The sequence below is a fragment of the Megalops cyprinoides genome, chromosome 7 (genome assembly GCF_013368585.1).
Source record: "Megalops cyprinoides isolate fMegCyp1 chromosome 7, fMegCyp1.pri, whole genome shotgun sequence".
NCBI classification, from domain to species: Eukaryota; Metazoa; Chordata; class Actinopteri; order Elopiformes; family Megalopidae; genus Megalops; species Megalops cyprinoides.
In genome coordinates this window covers 31,251,331-31,274,668 of record NC_050589.1, presented here as the reverse complement: position 1 = coordinate 31,274,668, position 23,338 = coordinate 31,251,331, and the positions used below count along the sequence as shown (strand labels likewise).

General features: G+C 45.0%; 2 protein-coding genes across 2 annotated transcripts in view; both read right to left on the bottom strand.

Annotated features, from left to right (window-relative positions):
* Positions 1 to 666: 666 nt before the first annotated feature.
* Positions 667 to 14,749, bottom strand: ptpn1 (protein tyrosine phosphatase non-receptor type 1). Its single transcript, XM_036533184.1, has 10 exons — positions 14,698 to 14,749; positions 14,483 to 14,583; positions 10,212 to 10,302; positions 9,254 to 9,354; positions 7,879 to 7,977; positions 6,908 to 7,045; positions 3,890 to 4,099; positions 3,281 to 3,442; positions 2,406 to 2,581; positions 667 to 1,417 (listed from the first exon to the last, which is right to left on the bottom strand). Exons 2-10 carry the CDS (start codon positions 14,549 to 14,551, stop codon positions 1,144 to 1,146), a joined length of 1,320 nt encoding a protein of 439 aa, XP_036389077.1. The 5' UTR covers positions 14,552 to 14,583; positions 14,698 to 14,749; the 3' UTR covers positions 667 to 1,143.
* Positions 14,750 to 21,242: 6,493 nt separating this feature from the next.
* The window catches only part of src (v-src avian sarcoma (Schmidt-Ruppin A-2) viral oncogene homolog), a 32,103-nt gene continuing 30,007 nt past the window's right edge, over positions 21,243 to 23,338 (bottom strand). Inside the window, 3 exon segments of the mRNA XM_036532829.1 lie at positions 21,243 to 22,168; positions 22,170 to 22,363; positions 22,809 to 22,940. Coding sequence (XP_036388722.1) covers positions 21,884 to 22,168; positions 22,170 to 22,363; positions 22,809 to 22,940 — 611 coding nt within the window. The 3' untranslated portion in view covers positions 21,243 to 21,883.

Genomic DNA, 23,338 nt, shown 5'->3' with positions numbered 1-23,338 from the left:
TGAGGGCAGGAAAAAAAAAACAAAAGAAAAAAATCAAACTAAAAAAATATTTAATATGAAGCGATGTGGGACACATTTTTCCTTTTGACCTGCCAAGTCCAGTTTGCGACATTCTCTCACTGAGACGGCACACAGAAATCAAGCACTGAGGGAAGAGTCCCAACAATCCTGACTATGTATGACTAGAGCGCCCCCTTGTGGGCCTGACCTGTCAAGGATGCTCGCGTTTGGCTTGACAGCGGCGCCTCTCTGGCGCCCCCCTCAGGCAGAGGGAAGGCCGTGGTCTTGCCTCTCAGGGAAAGGCGCCTTCATGTCTCAGCTTATTCTCTGGTACAAGTCGGCCCACACTTAGTAAGCATGGAGGAAAACAGCATCCGGTTGCTTGCGTTTTCTTAACATTTATTCTGCAGGCTCACAAATAACCCGGCTCTACGTCAGCCTCCTGAAGCACCCCCACCCCCCTTTGCTGGAGGACGAGACCGGACACATTTCATACAGACAAGTGAAATGCTGAGAAGCAGAAAATATGCTGAAAGGCTGAGATAAAGATACGGAAGAATGCATTTCAGTAACAGTGACGGGGATGTGTGTGTGTATATGTGACGGTCTTATGATTCCTACATTATTATGAATTATGAAATGGGATGTTTATATATATTATATATACACATACACATTTTATATAGACACATACATACACACACACACACACACACACAGTTCCCCTTAAGCGATGGAGAAAATGTTGTTTGATAAACGCGTGTTTTATTGTAGGGATGTGACACCTGATAATTGTGGCCCTGAGCTAAGAACGGACAGTACGTGGAACTTGGGGGAAGATGCCAGCGGGGAAGAGCCCTCCCCTTAAACCCCACTCTCCCCCAGGTTGCATTTGAAAAAACAAAACCAAACAAAAAAGAAACAAAAAACAGAAAAAAAAGGAGTTGAGCACCAGTCCGCGCCTCTCTCAGTTCCAGCTCTTGCACATGCCGGAGGCGGAGCTCCAGGCAGGCAAAGTGGGCGGGCCGGCTGGCCTTGGTTATGCGCGAATAACAGAGAGAGAGAGACAGAGAGAGAGAGAGACAGAGAGAGAGAGAGAGAGAGAGAGAGAGAGAGACAGACAGAGACAGAGAGAGACAGAGATCAGTGGAAACAGGCTCGGTAACAGATGTAAGCTCCCAGAGCCAGGACGGTGCACAGGCACATGTTGGCCAGCAGGGGCGTCCACGTCCCGTGTGCTTTCTCGCCCTCCTCCACCGCCTCCTCCGCCCGCCCCTCCGCCTCGGGCTGCTGCTGGGCGTTCATCTGGCCCCCGCCTCTCTGGTCCTTGTGCGCGGCCGGCCCGTCCGACTGATCCGTATGGGCGGCCGCGCTGTCGCCCACGGCCCTCCTCCGCAGTCCGGGCTCCGGCGGCAAGCTGAGGGGACACGCCAGCGGACCAATAAGATCACAGAAATTCTCGACAGACGTCCGCCCCATCCAACCAGCACTCTGAAATACAAAGGGAGGCGCCTTGCCCCTCGCATGCCTACAGGCGGAGCTTTCACTTTCCATTCTGCCGAGCGCCACCACGAGCCCAGGGAACGGCACGACTCAGCTTTGCAAAAACGAAACAGGGAACCCTGAAGATAATCCTCACGGCAACAGTCAGATTTTGACAGGCCCTTAGTCATCTGCTCCCTTTACGTCAACTGACACCCCCTTTCGAAAATATTTCCTCTGCTGAGTGAATTCAGAAACTCCTGACCATCGTTAATGGAACAATAATGCAACACATGATGAACACTCTTTGTTCTGTCACACAGAGCAATCAGAATCAAACAAGCCGGTTGCTTCATCCTGCTCCTTGCAACTTCCCACGCACCATTTATCAGCTGTGGCAAAAGCCATTTGGAAGCACGTTTTGGCAAAAGGACAAACGACTTTTTGAACTGAGTTTTCTGCCAGGTGTGGAGAAATGTAACTATATTATCAACTCACTCTTGAAATGCACACTGGTAAATTTGCCAGCGAGTAACAACCGCTAAGAAATGTCTCACTAAGTGTGCATTCCAAGTAGCTAGACTGATACAACAGTAATTAATTATCAGATGTGCTGTGTTAACTTGCTCGCAAGCTACCAAGAGACTCAATGTCACTTCTGGTTTGTTAAAACGTTTGTGGCTAAATGGAGCACAGCTGTGTAACTGGAATGCAAAGACATTGCAAAAACATGCAAAAACTACTCAGGTGGAAAAAATAAACATAACTGGATATCACACGGAACTGGCAGCAACGCAAAGGACTGATATCTACTGTGGCGTAAAAGCTGCGCAAATTGCGCTGTGTGACAAGGGTCAGACAAACAAACAAGACACGCTCCACAGTGACGGCCTTGGCTGCGAGCCACGGCGGGCCGCCTTTACCTGTGAGTGGGGATGTCGTTGTGCGACCGCTCGATGACCTCCTCGGCTACGTCTCCCCCTGGGAAGAACGTTCGGGTCTTGTCTGTGCCGTTGTGGGGGTCTTTGACGGGCCGCGGGGGAGGGGGCGTGAACTCCGGAGGAATGTCCTCCTCATTTGAAAGCTCCTTCCACGATTCCTTCATATGAACAGGGGACAGTGGGTTTAGCTTCAGCTCAGTACAGAGCGGGGTTTCCCCTGACACAGAAAGGCTAGTCTGAGATGAATGACCTGTGGGCCCTGTGAGTGGACCATGCTTCATCACGGAACTTTTCATCAGTGATGAAATATGAAATCGACAGGAAATATTTATGAGCAATGATAACTAATGGGAGTGCCCATCTTCACTTAACATGCAACAGTTACACATTCAGTCATAAGCATGGGTTGCCATTTCAGCTACTACTCCTCCTCTGAAATGTTTCATTTTCTCAATTTCGAAATGGCAAGAAGTTTTTTTTTTTAAAAACACAGTTTTTAGTATCTAACCTGATCTACTCGCTATCTGTGGCAAATGCTGCTTTTTCCACATAATTTTGACCAGCTCTGGTCGTTAAAATATCAGCTTGCAATAGCAATGAAGATGAGAATCAGACTTTAAACTTTAAGAACACTGTGTGGAAGGCGCAATCATATATGTAAATCATTACTACAAACCATACAATATGTACTGAAACTTGTCCGTAGTTCTCCTTTTCAATAAGGCTTCGACCAACATGCACATTATCTGTCATTTACTGCAGAAAAATGAAATCCCAAGAAAATATGAGGGTCAGCCCTTTATTTAAGGCATAGAAAATGTCTGGTTGCAGGTTTAATTCCGTGGAGGGAATCATACCTGCACCGATTTGTCTCCCATGATGCATTTGGCCCCTTCTATGACAGCGAGGTAGGAGAAACGGAGCTGGTCTGCAGTCTGGATGAGGCCCATGCGGTACTCCCGCATCTCCAGCAGGACGTTCCGGATGCGGACAGACGAGGGGTCCTTGCGTTTGGACATCTGCGGAGAGCGCGGGACAGCAGGGCACAGCGCGGTCACAGCCAAGAGCGCCCAATGAGATGCAACGGACAGATGGGGCCTGAGTCGCTCTGCGGTGCTTCTCCACACACAGCCCCTCGCTCTGGGCGAATCTCAGGTAAACCGGGATTTAACACTGCGCTGTCACAGCGTTATCACCGTACCAATACCCTGAACCGAGGTGCAACCAGTAAAAGTGCTCACACTTGCACAAGACCCTTTTACATCGTCGATGGTTTCCACAGTTCATGCGCTGTGCTCAAGTTCTGACTTCCGCCGTGGAACCCTTTAACGTTAAGCCATAGCAGAAAATAAAAAGAGCCCTACGCAATATGAGATCAAACCAGACGGGTAAAGCGGTTGGTGTCCAAGTGGCGCTAGCATCGTGTGTGCAAAACGTGCAGGTCGCCCTTCCTGCTCTGTACTCACCAATAGGAGGCAGGTGTCTACGAGGCAGAAGGTTCCGGAGCGCCCGATTCCCGCGCTGCAGTGCACCACCACGGGGCCCTGGTCCGAGTTCAGGCACCCCGACTCCCGCACCTTGAAGAGGAAGTTGAGGAAGGAGGCCGGGGACTCGGGCACCCCGAAATCAGGCCAGGTGGTGTAGTGGAAATGAAGGATCTCTCTCGTTTCCTGAGTCTGGGGAAGAGAGCGAGGGAAAGGGGGAGAGGAGTTCAGCCATCGGTAGGGCTGCGCTCGTCCACAGTATCGTCTGCCACTCTCTCCTTTGGCCTCTAGCTGGTCCGACTGCAATGTGGCATCAGCGACATTGAGGAAAAGTTAACCCTTGTGAGGAGGTGTGGTGTTGCACTGTGACCTCAGTGGGACTTAGAGCCTGTAGAAGCTTAGCATTCTGTGGTTCCACCCTGTAGAGCAAGTTTTCTCAATGGGACTCACTCAAGGCTATGACCTCAACTGTTTATTTCAAAACAGTAATGTGTTTTTAACCCCAATTTAGCTGTGCACTACACATACCACTGCCAAGTGCTGTTTGATACATTCTACCTGCAGTCAGGGAGACACAAAACAAACCACAGAGTTCAACCCGGAGATGAGCCGGCATGGAGGCCACAAGAGGAAGGAGAGATGCTAAATCTGGCCATGATTCTGGGAAACGTAAACAGGCCATGGCCTCGGCCTACACCCACCACCTTTACGGCCACTTGCTCTGACCAGCAGCGACAGCGAAATGACGAAAATAAGGGTCCTTACGCCACATTTCCAAAATAAATATTTACGTCACATGGTTCAACATTTTGGAAAAAGCCAGCGGTGTCACACGAAGACAAAATAAACAAACAACAGAATCACCATTTCAAATGGAAGCTACATGGTCTGTGTTGACAACTGACACGCCACAAAAGCTACACTGCAACTTCTAAGCTCAGCATATTAAATCCTATATTTCACAAAATGCTTTGGCTACATTTACTTTCATGGAAATCAATCAATGACACACTGGAGACGCTCACAGTCAGAAACACACATTTTACATACTACACGTTTTTTGCGTTACAGTTTTTTACAACCGTTATCGCACTATTAGGTCAATACCATTCACACTTTTTCAAAACTTTTATCACAGTGTCCTTAACAACCATGCATATGAGCACATCAGTTAATTTTTCATGCAAAATGCACTACAACCACCAAAACACTTCATAATTCACCCAAAAGTGACTCATGCTGCCATAACTATAGCAAATGCTCTCTCCCAGCAAGACTACTTTGTCACTCACAATGCAATGGACTAAAAAACAGAAACAACCTGAAGCATTGCGAAATGCATATATTATGTTTTGCCATATCCTCTGTTTTTGTATTGATTAGTGCTGCATTGCAAAAAAAAAGTTTACAGTACATATTATAATACCAAACAAATAAATCTGAAATGCTTCAATATGCCTCATGACAGCTCTGTGCTAAAATTACTGAGGTATACTATAGTACAACAAAAAGTCAGATGCTTTTCATTTCTAGTACAGTAAGTGAAACAACACATGATACTACCACTAGAAGTCTGGTGTAGTACTAATGCTGATCCATGGTGTCCTCTGTATTTTGGGTCAAAATTTTATGAATTTCACATTTGCTGCAACATTCTCCCTTGCCTTAAACCTTGAGAAAAAAATCTTTAGCATATCTTATCCACCCCTACTATCCCCCACGCCCCATAAATATTTGAAGCCAAGCAGCTATCATGACTCCCAGAACAAACTTTCTGATCTGTTGTTTTGCCTGTCACAATACTGTAGATACCACTATTGAGCGTGGTAAATTTACCGTAGTTGCATTCTTGGGTCACTTTCTCTCACTGATAGCCCCTGACTTAGATATACAGCAGCAGTAGTGGAAAAATCTCTTCAGTGACAACTACATCTATATTTTGCCTATATACATGCACATTTTAATGCAAATATGATCACTTTTGTATAGATGGTAACAAGGCAGCAAACAAAAAAACTGAATAAACTTTCTGCTAAAATCTGAATAATCTGTCTTATTTCAAGCGTATAGTTTCATTGTCTGTCAAAATGCTGCATATTTCCATCTATACTAATCAAAATTTTGTTAGGTTTGGAACTGAAAGTTAATTGTTTTGAACAGAATATCTAAATGCCTGCAAAATTTGCTGTAGTTGTACATGATTTTGCTGGTGGTGAACACTGACTGAGAGAGGTATTCATGAATTTCAGAAGAAGTGGTGATTGAATGCATTTTGTATCAAAGCAATGCAAAAGTATACACAGCTCACATAGTTCACTTCAGCCAGACTGCATCCATTCTGAGCGTTACAACTGTTGGCCGACTTGCTCTATTTTTTTTTACAACATCGGCTAAATATAAACAAGACAAGCCAAATGAGTTTCAACAGGAAGTTGACGTAGGCGATCATTAGCCAACTCGTTTAACTACATAATGGTTAAATCCTCACAGTGCTCACCACCCTAGGCTCACAGGGTGACACCCGGAACACAGAGCACCGTCCAGCATGAATATTTGAAACTGCAGATTGTAAACCTACAAATGGCAAGGTTTTGCTGTATACATGCTCCCCATCACTCTTCCAAAACTTGGAGCATTGTGAAGAACTTTTTTTAAACTGTTCCATGTTAGGAAATCTTCATTTTCGTTTCATTCATGCCATAACATTCCGTCATTTTACACTTTTAATAACAGTACCAACCTCAGTGTGTTGAGATATATACAATGTGTTCCATGTGACCAACCACAAAGCAAAATGTATTTTATTGTGGAAAACACAATGCCTGTAGTAACACAAAAATTTTTATTTACATTGTGCCTCTCCCATTTATCATTACTTTGGTATATTCCTTTGTGGTATTTTATTGGATTTGTGAAGAGACACAATCTTTTCAGCTTGACTACAGAACTACATTTCCCAGCATGCTCTGGGACACCTGGGCAGCGGACGAGGTCCCTTACCGACAGATTCTCCAGCTCCAGCTGACGCACAGTGTAGTAGGACTTGACGTCTTCAGAGATCAAGGTCAGTTTGAAGTTCGTGTCATTGAAGACAGCCTCCCGCTCCTCTGGAGGGGGCCAGTACTGGGCACACTTGACCTGGGAACGACAGGACAGCACAAAGCGTCAACACGGCAGCGTGTTCCTAACGCCATTCCATGAAGCAGACTGCACTGTACCCTCTCAGCTCAGGGATGAGTTTTAGTTTTCAATCAGTTAGCACCTGAACCGCACTGAGTGAGTCGTCCTCCTATCCAATCAGTGAATTCATTTAAACAATTAAGGATTAAGGGAGAGTAATGATGATACTGTGGCCACTCAGTGCTGGATTTGTCTATTCTTGTCTCAGGCTTGTCAAAGCTATCAAAAATGCTGAGTTTAAACACAACCAATTTATCAGTACAGCAAAATAACGTCTCAAACACACAAATATGATTTCAAAGGGAGAGACAAAAAATAACCCATGGTCCCTATATATGCTAAGCTGTTTAAATCAACAAGGTGTGCAAAGGCAGTGTAGCATAGTGGTTAAGGATCAGCACTTGTTCGATTTGGTTCGATTCCCCACGGGGGCACTGTTGTAACCCACAATTGCCTCAGTAAATATCCAGCTGTATAAATGGATAACATTGTAAAAACCTGTAACTGATGTAAGTCACTCTGGATAAGAGTGTCTGCTAAATGCCAATAATGTAATGTAATGTAATCTTCCTGACCATGAAAGCATCCTTAAAGGTAAGTGCTTCCAGGTACACTGGAAATCCTACCAGGTGCAAATCTGTAGGCTCAACAATAAAACATTTGCCTTCAGACTTTCCACACCAGCCAAAGGCGGCCATGGGATGCGCATGTGAGGGTGCTCGGCCGTACGGTCGACATGCGGTCACGCGCAGCCGAGGTCCTCGGCGCTGCAGTCGGACGGCGGTACTCACGGAGCCCTTCTCGATGACGCGGTTCAGCATGACCACCCCGCGGCTCTTCTGCTCCCAGACCATCTCCCAGAAGTGACCGCAGGTGTTCGGCAGTGGGCCCTGCGGAGAGAGAGAACCGTGACCGACCGCATCTCCGATAAGAGGAAAGAAAAAGCAACGGCACACCTGTGCAAACCCACACGTGAACTCTGACTGCTAGCGCAAAGGTCCCGCTCAGCAGACCAGGGCAGATAAACGTCACGTATGCATCTGCATTAAATGTCACCGAGGGCCTGACAGTTAAAAGTAGGAACAAAGTGCTGTATCAAGAGACCTGTTAAAGGTCTCCTTTTACTCTTTTAAGTTTGCTTATTGAAATTCAGAAAACCGTGCCACTGTGTCAATTGCACACACGGGACAGCATTGGTTAAGTAATTAAGAGTAATTAAGAATTAATAATGCTCAGCATTAAAAAAAGCTTCAGATACAATTCAAAGCTTCAAATGCAATTCTTTTTCTATACCACGTTTGTTGATGCTGTTTTTCTGATGTAACTACATGAAAAGCCAAGATCAAGACAGGCCCCAACCACATGCAATACGCCCTACTCTTTTTGACTCAAGGCCTTTAGTGCCTTCATACTGACTGAAACTGCAGTACCCTGATCTTCAAAAACAGCAGGTCCAGACCAGCTCCTGGTCTGCAGTGCGGAGAACAGCTGCCAAGGTGTGCTGGAACAAGCCGGGGAGGGTGCTGACGTTCAGATTCCACAGCACCGGTGCATGCTGGGAGATGCCCGAAGATGAACTTCACGGCAGAGACACGCAAAACCAAACAAGCCCACAGCTGCCTTGGGCCAGACTGAGGCACCAGATGAACTTGAACCACAATTTACATAATTAATCAAAAACGACGAGAGCCAAAGACCTACGAGGTCAAAGTTGTTTGTCAGATCTACAAGGCTTAAATCACTAACACTGTAATATGATTAGCTCATCACATGGTGCTCATCATATGATTAGCTATTCATCGCTGACAGCATTTAAACTAACTCACTAACAATATTTACTGGTGCATTTATTTTACCAGTGATTTTGTGAATCAATCTCAGTTACCTGCAATGATGTAGTTTCATCTGAAATATTTACAATCCAAGTTTTACTGTCTCCCCAGTCTTGAGCACCCTGATCATTATTACAATGCAAGTGATGCTGTGTACAGTATATATAACAAGCAAACTCTGCCTTGCTGTGAGTCAGACAGAATCACCTCAGCATCAAATACTAGGCAGCGGCTGCCAAATATGAATAAACAGACAGCTGGCCGACACCACCTCCCACTCCAGTGCAGTACAGTGCTCTCCTGTGTCTCGCACGTCTTGAGCTGCTGAACCCACCTGAGTGAGAATGTAGCTTCTTTGCGCCTCCTCCACCGAGATCAGGCTGGCATTGATGTAGTCGTTCGTCCCTAGCTGCAAGCGGATTCTGCTGTGGTCGACTGTGGGAGAGAAATCCGGGTGAGAAGGCGCATCTCTTTTCTCCCTTGTTCTCTCTCACGGCCCGGGGGAGAGGAACCGGAAATGGCACGGTGCCCCTGGGGCCGCGCCGGCAGCTGTGTGTTATTTCCCATATCCGTCATCCTTTTCAGACGAGCGGCGACCGACCAGCCGTGTCTCTGATAGGCCCCACACCCCACAACCCCCCCCCCCGCCCACCCTGTTGTCAGCGCCGGGGCCAAACACAAACTTCTGCCGAGTCGATGCCGCCCTGTGGCGACTTCGCCGCCCGAGCGTGTTGCTCGGAAAGTCTGAGCGCGGCCGTGCCGGCTGCATCGCCGCGTGGGGCTGCGGGGATGGCACGCCGTCCAATAGGAAGCACGCAAATCAGAAGTGACACGTGACTGCTTGGCACCAGAGGAGTTAAACTTTTCAGGCTTCGCGAAGAGGAAACCACAACCACACTGCTCTTTCAAGTTACCAAGACGGAAGAGTGAAAGGCAAAAAAAAAAAAAAACATGCGACAATTTAAAAATGTTTTATATATTTAACTGCCTGGTTGACAGCCCTGTCTCCTCCACATCAATGTAAATTGCAGTGACACTCCCTGTCCAGAACAAATACTGATCACAAGAACATACATCTCTATAACAAGCATTTTAATCACTAAAATCATTTGTTTTTAGGACAGACTTTCCCGTCTTGATGATCCCTCAAACACTTTTTCTTATTGGCCTGGTTTGTCATTCAGCCTAAATAATATTTCAAGTCCAGCCTTTCCTCAACCACTTTTTTTTATTGGCCCAGAACATAGCCAGGCCAGCTCAATCATCTAATGTTCCAAACAGAGAGTACTTACAGGGGCTCACATCTCTGTAGCGATTCCTGGTTTTGTTTTCAGGTAATTTGGCAAATTTGCAGGGCAGCTCGCTTGACTGCTGACGGATTTCCTGGAGGGGAAAAGAAATCAAGGGTTAAATTTGGAATTTGACCTCCTGACACATAATTACTTACTTGCTTAGTGTATGCTGGTATGCAAGCCATTTTTCATACTTTAGGTGTATACAACTGGACATCTAGTGAAGTGGTTCAAGTTAAGTGCATCGCTCAAGGGTTGAACAGCAGTGCCCAGAACCTGGACTCAAACTCGTAACCGCAACAAGCCCAGCTTCCTGATTAATACACCACATTGCTGTCTCAATTCCTCAAACAGACTTTCTTCAGGAAACTATGACAGTCAATCACACGGTGCAAACTTGCATTTCAAGGGAGCTTCAAGTTTTGTTTAGTAGCATAAGCTCACAAACATTCAGCTTTCCTCCCTGGTCATCAGCCTACATTTCACACCACGACCAAACTGGAGCAATAAATACTGCAGCCAGCCGCTTTGAATGAACGCCATCATTAAATGACCTCTCTCCATCACGGCTGTGCTCTCCGTTTAAGGAAACGGGCAGATTGCTACCTGACAATTTGGCATCACAATTCAGCAGCTTATCGGCTGTTGATAACGTGTTTGACGCCTTGCATTTATTCTATTTGAGGTCAGTTCCCCAGAAGTCTTTAGTTTCTTTTTTCACGACAGACTATAAATGAGGCAGAACCGTTTACTGTACGCTCCATTGTGGTTCTGCTGCCGGGATGTTTTGGAGACAGTTGGGAGTGGCCCACTGGTAGAGCGGAGCCAGCCTGAGTGCGGGATCAGGTCCGTACCTTTTCATCCCTCATTTCTGTGATGACTGTCTGCTTTAGCTCACGCAGAAGCTGAGTGGCACATGTATTTCTGCTTATGTGGATTTGGGGAACGACATAATACTTAGCAGACCCAATAACAAACCCGGGGGGTTCCGTCCCAGGGTGAGAGGGTCTGGGGGCGGGGAGTCACTGAGGCAAACAGCCGTTTTGCTGCGCCGTGCTTCGCGTCTTTGCGCAGCCCCGTTCACGCTGTGAGGCGAGGCGGTCCAATGGAAAGCGATCTTGCCAACAGCTTCAGGCTACACAAAGCACGCTCAGGGCACCGGTCCAACCGCCCGTGAGCGGGCAGTGACACACCTCAGATGGACGGTGTCTCCCCCTGGGGCGTGGCGTCCCGCTCAGACCCTCGGAGGCGGTAGAGGAAAGAGCTGACGCCACGGGTGGCGGTGACGCTCTGGTGGGGCTCCCCGCGCTGCTGCCTGCTGGCACGCACTCCACTTTTTTTGGCAAAGTGCGAATTTTCACTTGTATTACAGGTTTCCTTCCAGTCCAGATCAAACGTGACTGGTGGGTATATATTTGGAAGGACTATTTTAAATGCTCCCCGGGGTCCAACACTTGAAGCGTGCCGGCCGGGCGTGCTATTTCAGCTGTTTTTGTGCCGTGCTGTTGACAGGATCTGAGCCCCACTGTCATCTACCTCTCGTGTCTCAGATGAAATATTCAGGAAAAAACACACACCACAGTCATGGTTACTTCCAAAGTTGTTGGTAAAAAAAAAAAACAAAAAGAAAATCCGACTGCATAACAAATTTGCACAGACTACCTGTGTGCTGAATTGCACAAAATAAAATGTCTGAGCAAGGAAAATTCCGCTATACCATAATCTGTCTTTCACAATTCACTGCTCTTATGTAAAAGTCCCTTAACTGTGAATTTTTTACAGCCAGCATACCCTGTGTTAAAGGAGACTTTGATTTCTAAGGCTGAGGTCATTAGGACAGTACAGCCTAGGCACAGGGCTTACCCCGTAATCCTAAGAGATGCAGGCCCAGACACCTTTCCAAAGGGACACACAGGCCAGCGGCACCAGCCACCAACAGTTCTGTCATGTGGAGGTCCCGCAACAGGTGCAGACTGACCTTCACTAGGCCTGCCAAGTACCTTGCAGAAAAGCTGGACCTCACCATCTCTCCCAGCACCAAGTGGAGCTGACCTGCACTCGCCGAACCCTTACTGACCAATCAGAGAGGCATGCCTGTATCTCACCTCCTAATCAGCTAGTGGTCTGAACCTTGCGCCCTCCTGTCTGCCCTACTGCAAGCATTCTCCCCGCTGACCTCCGTGCCAATGCTGTCCAACCCCTGTGACCTCACCCAAAGTCCACCCAGCACTCTGTGTAACTCCTCACATCTCCAGTCTGCCCTCTCTCCCCATCACCATTAAAATCGCGCTAACATTGCAGATCCCAAAATACAGTTCCACTGAGGGACAATTATGACTGTTTACTCTTTTTTAAACTTACTTATCACGTATCTTTTAACTGAACTTGAAACTTTTAAGTTAACAAAGACAGTGAGTTTCAGACAATCTGAGGAGCTGTTTATTTAGAGGTGCCAACCACACTCTGGAAATGACCTTTACTTCAAGGTCTGACTTGTAAAGGTGTGGTTACATGCAACCTAACATTGCCCCAGGGTTTTATTCTTTAACACATCTACCAAAAAGTGTTTCAATTCACACCCGGGGGACAGAGGCAAAAAAAAAAAAAAGGGTTCTGTGAGAATAATTCTGCTGCCATCTCCCTGGTACTCTCCTACATTGCAGAGGCCTCTGTCCAGTAAAACTGATTTCCTTTCAGATCCATCATCTGTTTGGCCAAGACAGCTTTAATGCGAATCGTCCCCCAAAACCACCTGCATGCTCCATCAACCCTCACGCTTACTTACGGTCTGCTTACAATTCATGGCTGGCAGTCAGCTGAACGAACAACCCCATCACCCAGAGCCACCTGGCTTGAAAACTCATTTCCTTAAATTGACCCTGGGTACTCAGCCCCGAAACATTTTTCTTCTTCCTTCTGAAAACTCACCTTAACACTTCACGGGCCGCTATGACACTTTCTATAAAATTCTCTTAGCATTAACACTTCCCAAACTGGAAGCAAGCAACTGGACAATATCACCCCACTGAGCTGAAGTGTTTCACAGCAATTTAATAGTAATATTTTACTTTTACTTTCTAATATTTTACTTATGTTAATGTAGTACACATTGTACTGCTATTATGTCTTTCTTTGTACTATCTTGGTAAAACTAATGTCAGGTGTACGCCAAAGGCATACTTCCTTTACTGTTAAATTACTTTTAAGCAATGTAAGTCAGCCAGCTAACCAGTCCAAATGCTTTTCCATTTTTGATGTTGCTTCCGTCAGTTCTGCAAATGTAACTTTGGAAAATGGTAGCAAGCTTGTTACTAGCTTATGTCATTGATCCAAAAGAGCAGCAGAGATAACTGTATAATTAGTCTCTGATAGCTTACCCCTGTTGTAATTACACAGTCAGCTAACTACGTGTTATAAAATCAGGGTTTTTTAAGTAACAGTCTAATTACCACAGCTAAAACCAATTGTACTTGTCAGGTTGCTAACCTCAGCAAGATACCCATTTAACTATGTATTTGTGATTAGGTAATCTGGATCGTTTAAAAAAGCTAACGTTTACCACCCAGCAGGATAACGTTAATTAGGCAACTAGTCATTGCATAAGTAGCGCTATAACGGTCGCTATCCAAAGTCACCTTATAAATTACATGCGTGATTACAAAATACTCGTTAAAACTATCAAACCGTTAGGTGTACGGCTAGCTGGCTAGTGTGATTTATTGCACAGGATCATCAGTTAAATCCAAGCTGCCATACAGCACTCTGACGTGCCGGTGAACCCCGACATACCCCGAACCGCATCCTGTCTGATCGTGACAAGACAGTCAAAGGCTGGATACTCTAGCGTAACATTAGGCACTACGGGTTGATCAGCTATCTTCCTGGCTATGTCTGGAAACGTCATTTTCTCAAAGTAACTTGAGATCTTCGTTATCACAGTAGCAAGCTAACAAACATCACTTAACATCGCGTCGATTAGTTGTCACTGTCGCTCCAGTTTGCTAGCAAGTAAGCCAGCTAGCTTTACCACCAGTTTATTCCGGCTAGCTACAGTAAGCTAGCAGGACTAGTTCGCACTGAATGGAGACCCATTCAGCCACCTATCTAGCTACCGGATAACCACCTCTACGTCTACAGTCAGCAGACAATTCTTTAACAAACGTCCAAAACGCTAACGTTACCTAGCTCGTTACCTAGCGAGCGGTACAGCATGCCATTGTGGTTCTCATCCCTCTCTTCATAGCACCACCTTATTTTTGCTCAACACCTACCTGGTAAATGGCGTTCCAACTCCCGAGTTCATCGATTTCCCGAAACTCGGCTTCCATTTCCCTGCTCATGCCACCACGTCTTCCAACTCCCCTAGTGGAAGCTAAATTAAACGTAATTAAACGGAAAGTTTTTGTCTAAATAAATATTTTATGATTGTTCTTTATTTGTCAGTATATAAATTTAATGTTACTGTTGTTCCCTGGCCTGTTCTTACCGGAAACACGCCGCTTGCTCCTCCCGCACCACGACTGTCCCTCCGTGGCTAAAACTCACGCCCCCTTTTTTGATATTCATCCAATCACAGTCCTGTGACATCGAGAAAGACAGCCAAGTAGCCTATCAGCATATCCAACGGAGGAGGGGCGCAGAGTGTAGCCAAACAGAATGCGAAGCGTTAACTATTTGGTCTAGTTGGGTCTTGTAGTTTACTTCAAGGGCTAACGTCGCAGGAAGCCAGAGAGCTTGAACTTGGAAATGGCATATTGTAGTCAAGAAGTTTACAATATATTAAAAGGAACCCCAGACTGCCACTTAAGGAGCTCATAGATATGATGACATTCTCCCCGGTAAACCCCCTTTTCTCATCTCTCTAACCAACATTAATTCACTTTATTTTCAATACAGTGGACCCCTCAAATGACTACACCAATAATCTGTATAATACATATTATCATTTTACTATCACTATCATTTCAGTATCTGTTTATGCAAAGCAACTGCTGACTCCCTTTTCCAAAACTGGGTCTGAAAGTTTGTCTCTGCTGAGTTTTTTTTTTTTTTTTTGCCTCCTGTCAGGTATACAGATTCTTTTCTATACAGGATGCTTGCTTGCAGCGGGCATGGAATAACACCTTTTCTACACTACTGCTGTTCTCATCTATTGGGGTACCTTCATGAACCCATAACACCTGCAGAGGTGAGGATCATTGCCCTGTCTTTCCCTCTCCCACTCTGTGGCCAGCACAACACACCTGGACATGTTTTTACGCCCACCCTACCATCTAGCCAGGTGGTAGCCCAGGTCTTGTGTAATTTCAGTGCTACTGAAATACTGAACTCAACAGGGTTTAACAGAAGCAGCACTAAAAGGAAAATGCTAACATATTTTGTACAATAGTTAAATAGTTCAAAATATTTAAATATTACTAGAAAATATAATGAGGTTGTTTTTTATTTAATTTCCCTGTACTGTTTCTCCACTGACTTTTCTTAAGGTCCTGTTGATTCGGTAAAAAATGTGTGCATACTGAACGTTGGTCTTTGGCAAAATACCAGGCCCCTGTCTGCTGGTGGCATTCTTGGATGCCTGCTGTCTGCCATAATTTTACAGTCCAGCTCCCGTTCATGCTTCCATGTAGTATCACCTGCATTCATACACCCTGTTCTAGACTTCTCATGCAAAAGAAGTAATCTTTGAGCCAGATGTTACTGATATTATGACTTATTTGCATCATGACGCTTAGCTTCAGTTGACAGAGCCGGATGCAGCAGCACCTGGTCATGGGGGAAAGAACAGCATCACTGGCTCAGAGCCAACAGACAACCTCTTCAAGAAGTATTCAGCAAAGGGATAGGGCTCTTGTAAAGGAGCAGTTTCCAGAATGTTCCATAAAGGACACTTGCCATATGATTCACTGCATCTGTGCCAACTTCCAGCCTTTTCACACCTCCTCGATTCCCCATGACTTAAGAATTCAGCTAAAGACAACAGCCTATGTTCTTTGGGATATACGATTGTGTTATGATAGTAATGATGACATTTATGTTTTACATTATCTTTGGCTACACCCCTGGCTCAGGGTATCCTTGCATATAGATTTTGAATCCATATACGGGTTAGTTTATTTCACTCATTTTCTCTAAGGGTGTTTAGCAGACAAAGGTGTCACAAAAAATTATCATGCATTGGTTCCATTTCCATCCAGAGCTACAATGCTAATGTACTGATGAACACCCAGCCATTTTCCCTATATTCTTTAGTGGCTTTCTTGCGTTTTATCCCCAAGACCATACAAGATACCTTGCTGTATGGGGAACATTAGCTGACATTGTATCAGTTTTTGACAATGGTAAAAGGAAAAATACATATGCACATTCATGAGTTACCTTTCCACAGCTGTCATGATACACTATTTCCACTGGAAAAAAAGTTAAAGCATGGGACACCACCAGGTATTTAAAATGAGCAAATGTCGTCATTAGTTACAGAACCTTTACTCAAGGCCGTGGAGAGGAAAGAGGAAGTGTCACACTGCTTTTGTAGTCTGAAGCAATGGCAAGCAGAAGAACCAGAAGATATGACTACATGCATGTGCTTGTAGTCATATCTTCCTGAAATGACCCCCCCCCCCCCCCCCCCAAGAGAAAGAATAGCCCCATTGCATAGATAAAGGGACCTCTACCATTATGAATTGTGTTAAGGTTTGGTATTCGCTCACTCTGTTGATTAGGTAGCCCGCAGATAGGTAAAACATCCACATGCTAATATGAAATACTTTAGAACTGATTGCTAATGTAAAACCTTGCAACAACAAAGTGTGCCACTAACTAGTAATTCTTCAGGTACACCAAACTTCATATTCATCTAAATACTTTCATCATTTACCACATGAAAAAGCGAAAACAAAGCTTTAGAAACATAATTTATTGCACATTTAAAGATTACAACATGAAGTGGCAGATAAAGCCTGTAAAGTACAATTTGATTTCATCACCCATTTGTCTTCTGAAGATGAAACAAAAGGATTTGACATTGCATTACTACAAAAATCATCATTCTTCTGAGATTCGTCCTAAATGTCCTTTTAAAATAATGATAATAATAAAAAAGGTTACAGAGGAATGGCATGAAACAGAAGCTGCATAGGTTACAGGAAACAGACACAGGCCCAGATGTTACCAAGTGAACCGAATCAGGGGGTGTCCCAGCCATTAGTTATACAGACACGAATGTGAAAACATCCAGGGCAAAAGACTGAACAGCCAACTGCATTACCCATCCTGCAGCCCAAATAACCTTCTGGAGAATTCCAATCGATGATAAGGACACATTCAAAAACTAAACCTCACATGCCGCGTGGGACAAAAAAAATGTACAAAATGTAAATGCAATGTGATGTGTGCAAAGAGAGTCTGGGATTGATGACCACCTGGAAGATTCATTCAGCTCTTACGATGTGGAGCAATTTCCCAATTCCCCATACATACAGTCATTACACATCCGAGGATTTGGTACAGTAATGTTCAGGTACAGTAAAACATGACATCAGGAAAGAAAAAAAAAACAAAACAATATAATAACTGATGCCTTGTTAAATTACTTGCTTCCACAACTTTATCTCAGTTGATAGTAAAACATTTCAGCATGGAAACTAGCCTGATTTCTCAAAACAATGACTGGTGTAAAAAGGACAAAAGCATCCAGATACCAATGGCGAGATACTGAAGAAATAAGCCGCAGTGTTCAGATGTGACTATACACATGTCAACAAACAGAAAGGATGTGGTAGTCTGTCTGCCTTCTTTCCCTCACCAAGTCTAGGTTTGAGACAGGTCGCTGTGCACATCCCGGGAGTCCAGGTCCTATTCCTTCCATTCCCATGGTAACACACTGCCCAACACCTTCACATAGGTGAACACAGAAAAAAGGTGCCAAACAAAGGAATAATATATAATTACACATATTTAAAAACAAGCAAATTAAAAAAAAACTATATCATATACCTTCACCTCTAACTTGGGGTGTCTTAAAGATGTGGGATTCATTGGGAAGATGGTGCAGAGAACTATACAGAGAACCCTGTACTGGGTTTATCTTGTGAGCCAAAAAATAAAAAAATATGAATAAATTATTAAGGATATATACAAGACTCATTAGTACCAGGGATATTTACAATTCTTTAAACCAGTGACACCGAACACCTCAGAATGAAAGTTATTTCTCCCACGTGCTCCAATTTTAGGGTGACAATGTGTGCATGCCAATTATAAAATAAAATGATAAAGGAAGCTCTTGTTTCTTAACTCATACTTATATAGGTAATATTCCAAAAAGTGCCTTAAAACAACAAAAAAAAAAACCCTGGGGAAGACATAAAGCACATTTCATACAAAAGACACCATTTGACTCTAGATCTATATTTGCTTTGGATCGCATCGACCTACACCCCCACCCTGACAGACATCACACAAAGCAGTGACCTTTGTGACCACGCCCTGCTGTGCCACTCGTGTGAAATGCAGAAGCTGAGGCCATGGGAGGTCTCGCGTGATCGACGAAGCCCTCTGTCTCTCTCTGTGAACATCTGACTTTCACAAACACACAACACATTTTCTGCATGGGCAGCCTGTTTTTACCATTCAGTGCACTTATCCAAAAGGGAAGAGAGAGAGGTTCTCCTGCGCTTAGTCCATAAAGGTCTATTTTAACTGTGTGTTCAAATTTAAATTCATCAAATTCATTTCATTTGTTTTAAAAAAAAAAAAACAAGAAAAAACAACATCTGCATAATGCCAGTTAATTAAAACAATGAGGTTGCATGAATCAAAGCACAACAGTTTGGCCTTATCGTTCAATGGCTTATTTAAGGCACAGTTACTCTTCAGTTCCCTATAGGCATCTTCCCCACTTACACTGATGTGAAATAAGCAAATGTGATCTTTTAGATTCAATTGTCAACATTGTAAAATTTGTTTGAACACAGAGCAGCTTCAGAGAGTCCTGTTCAAAATCACACCCAGTGATTCTGCTAAGACACACCCACTCGTCTCATTTCCTATTATGTGCGATTTGAATTAATGATGTTAAAGTGTGGTTTCAGTGAAGAAAGGGGTAAAATGCCATTGGCTGGCCATTAGAAAGGAATTTTATATTTTGCCAAAATAGCAACATAAGCCCTTGAAAGCCAAACCACTTTGTGATTTGCCCTTAGGCAAATTAAGGCAGATGCTTCAGGCATAGTCATTGTAGATGTTTAACATTTAATTAACCAGATAGCAAATAAAAAAAAACAAAAAACAAAAACAAAACAAAAAAAAAAAACGGCAATATATAACAGTGTGCTTGGAAAGAGTGAAAGCACTACATTGAATCTCAGATCGATCAGTGAGACTGTGCTACCAGACTGTCAGGCCGTATGGCCACACCAGCCTCTCTTCATGGAGTCTGCCCATAAAGACCAAAGGCAGGAGTGGGAAGAACGGGGATGATTCATATCTGATATACACAAAGTACTCAACCACTGTGTCATTGACGTTCTTAAATACAACCAGAGGCATTCAAATGGTGGGCCTGTGATTCTCACAAACTGACACTTTCAATCCTGATTGGGACAGAGAAACCTTCTGAACAATTCTTCCTTAAGACCTGGTTACAGAGACCCACCAGTGCAAGTATTGAAGCACCGATGACGAATAACATTGGTATGGAAAAACTCAAGACAACACCACAGTAACTGCTTACTTTCCTATATAATTGCTTATGATCTTGATATGAGTTTAGACAGGGTTTTCTGTACCATATAATTGCTTAATGTTATTCTTGAGAAGGCAGTACCGTGTGACAGTACCATGTGCTCTGCAGTCAAATAAAGGTAATACTAGAAAAACAAAATGCTGCCTCTGACACCACTTCCTATAATACCCTTACCACAGACTAGGAAATATTTCAAGATGCTAAGAGTTTCAAGATACATAACTGGAAATTCCAACTGGGGCAGCAACAGTACACCTGCTCTCCCCTGCTTCACCAGAAGGTTTCCATTAGTGTTGAGAAGGGGACAATATCACACCCAAAGACGGGTGGCTTCAAACATTGTAAGTGGTTCTTTATGACATCAACAAGCCAGCCCTCCTAAAAGGCATCTGTAAAATACTGAGCTCCTTTGGCAACCTACGTGAACACAGCACAGAGGGAAATCGTGACCTTGACGCTAAAGATTCACATCCGCTAAAGAGTACTGAAATGGCTCAACTTCTGTAAATGGCAAAGGTGGAACTTTGCAACTCTGTCCCCTCCCGCTCACCACTCCACCCTTCTTCCCCCCTCCTCCCCCTTCACAGTCTGGAACCAGAAACCACATGCAAAACATACGCACCTCTCAAAAGCGACGGCAGCAAGTGATGATAACAAAACGCCTGCTGTTTTACTGCTTGGTGCTGTTTTAATTGCAAAAATAAATGACAAAATAACATTTATACACATAGACACCAGTTGAGGGGGAACACACAAAACAGACTGGCAGCAGATTGCTGTATTGGCAGTCACTGGCTTTAATCTCTGCCAGTGAGTAAGATGTAGGTTGTATCTCTATGGTACCCCACCCACAGTCCAAACCATGGGAGTGGAAACTGAATGGGTGCACGGTAGAGGGTTTGGCCATTGACTCAAAATACAGCCAGCAATTACTTTCGGGGCTTGCCCACTGAACTTGGTAGTAAGAAAGTCCAGGTTCATAAAAATACACTTTATACACAGCAGACGGTACAAAAAATGGTTCCCATTGGCACAAAAAAATTGCAGCAGGATTCTAGTCCCGGTAGAAAGAGACTAGGCAATCAGTAGTTTCTTTTTTTTTCTCAGAAACAGTTTTCCGAAAGTCCTGTTGGGCTTAAATAAACATGCGGACATTTCTCCTCTGTTTCAGCAGCTCATGGTGCCGTTGTCAGCAAACATGTTCTGTTTTTTTGGAAGCTCTTTTTAAGCACAGTCCCTCTCAAACCCCCCCACCCCAACCCCCCCCACCCCCACAGTTTCTCTGCTCCACACTCAGCGGCCTATGGCTACAAGTTAATTAACATTTGCCAGTTCTGGTCTCAGCCCACGCATAATTCCAGTTAATCCAGGTTATAAAAAAAGAGAAGAAATTGAAAACTGGACCCCAACACTCTCCCCGCTGAAACCCCAAACACATCGGCGAGTTACTTGATGGATGGGTGTGATTAAGCAGACATCTTCCACAACGAAAAACTCCGCTTGAAAATGTCCTCGTTTCTTGAACCTAGGAACATTGCCGACTCTGCTCTGATCACCCTCTGACGTTGGTTCGAAGGAGCATGTCCTTCTCAAGCCTGGACAGCTTTTCATCCCTGTCCCGATTTTCCTGACACATTCCTTGCGGCAATCAGGAGGGGGAAAACCAGTGTGCCATGTTGAAGCAGAAGACCTAAAAGACCCCTGCCCAGCCCTCTGGGGGGCGGGGCCAACATGGAGAGTGTGGTCACAGGTGGGGCTTGCTCCACAGATGGAGCTGTTCCGTCAGTTGGGCATGGAAAGCCACAGATGCTTTACGTTTAATTTATAGTGGCCCTGTCCATTCTGTGCCCTCAACAACTGACCTGAAACCCAAACAAATAACAACAGGAGGAAAAAGAAGAAAATGGACCACTTACAGAGGCTTAGGTCATACTGCTGTGACTTCAAGCAGACTGTGAATTGCTCTATTGCTCCACTGCCTCTGGCACAGAGACGTTTGAAGGGCAGGGGCAGTTTTGGATGCTGGGACAATGAGGGTGGGAGGGGGTTGGGGGAAGGGTGGACGTGTCCCTTTGGCAGTGGCTCGCTGGAGGAAAGGTTCTGCGGCAGGGAGGGGTGGGGGAGGGAGGTCGGCCCGGCTCCAGCGCGTCACACCTTCTCTCCCCGCGGAAAAACCCTCCCCCATCCCCTGAGAGGCCCTAGAGGTTTTCCCCTGGCTGGTACTGTGGCTCGGTGGAGGTGAAGTAGTCCTCCAGGAAGCCCTGCAGGTACTCGAAGGTGGGCCGCTCCTCTGCCTCCTTGCGCCAGCAGGAGAGCATGAGCTCGTGCAGGGACTCCGGGCACTCCGCGGGGCAGGGCATCCGGTACCCACGCTCCACCTGGTCCAGCACCTCCCTGTTCACCATCCCTGGGCAGGCAGCGACACGCATCTCTCAGGTTTCATTTACACACCGCAATGTAGCTAGATACAACCGCACACACTGATCGCTATGACCCAAAACCTGTTCTGTGGCGTCAGACGCAAACAGCGAGAAGTCACATATACAGCACTAGAAACGGCGCTTAGTATAAGCTCCTTATTTGGTCCCTTTCGAGTAATGTCAGCCATTCTTACATTTCGGTTTTTGCCCTAGAAGCTGTTTTATGTTACCTCCTATTTATGTCTGCACACTTATCTATTCCAAACTGTGTGGTGAGCTTCCACATAAGCCTTGACTGGATTTCCTAGCTCACCTGCATACCCATATTACGATTTGTCTCATTTCAATATGTTGCTTTTATTTTAGTATGTGCAAACACGTGGAAGTAAGCACTTCCTGCTGTGATCAGAGAGTGCCCGGTGCGGGCAGTACCTGGGTACGGCACTCTTCCTTTGGTGGCCAGCTCGGTCAGCAGTACCCCGAAGGACCAGACGTCAGACTTGATGGTGAAGCGGCCGTACAGCGCTGCCTCTGGGGCTGTCCACTTGATGGGAAACTTGGCTCCTTGTGGGGACATGTTGAGAACTGGTGTTAAACCAGGTTCACAGATGCACACTGCCATGGGAGGTGTTAAATGGGCATTCAGACCTGACAGCTTGGTACGTGCCGCCTTTGGCTAACATAATCACCACCGTGTTTCAAGTCAAATGCTTAGATTTAAGCTGTATGAAAGCTTACTAAAACACACATATGTTTGTATATACGTAATGCAAATTAAAATAGCCGAGAACAGAGAAGCAAGAGTGGCTTCACTCACAAAAATGATCTTTAAAAGATTTTCTTATTAGGGGCTTAATATACAAAAACAATGGCCCAACCCTTCTTCTTCCCCTTTCCTGGAACAGTCTTGAGCATGCTTTAGACATAATAAAGAAACCCAGCCAAAAAAAGTTAGGCCCCTG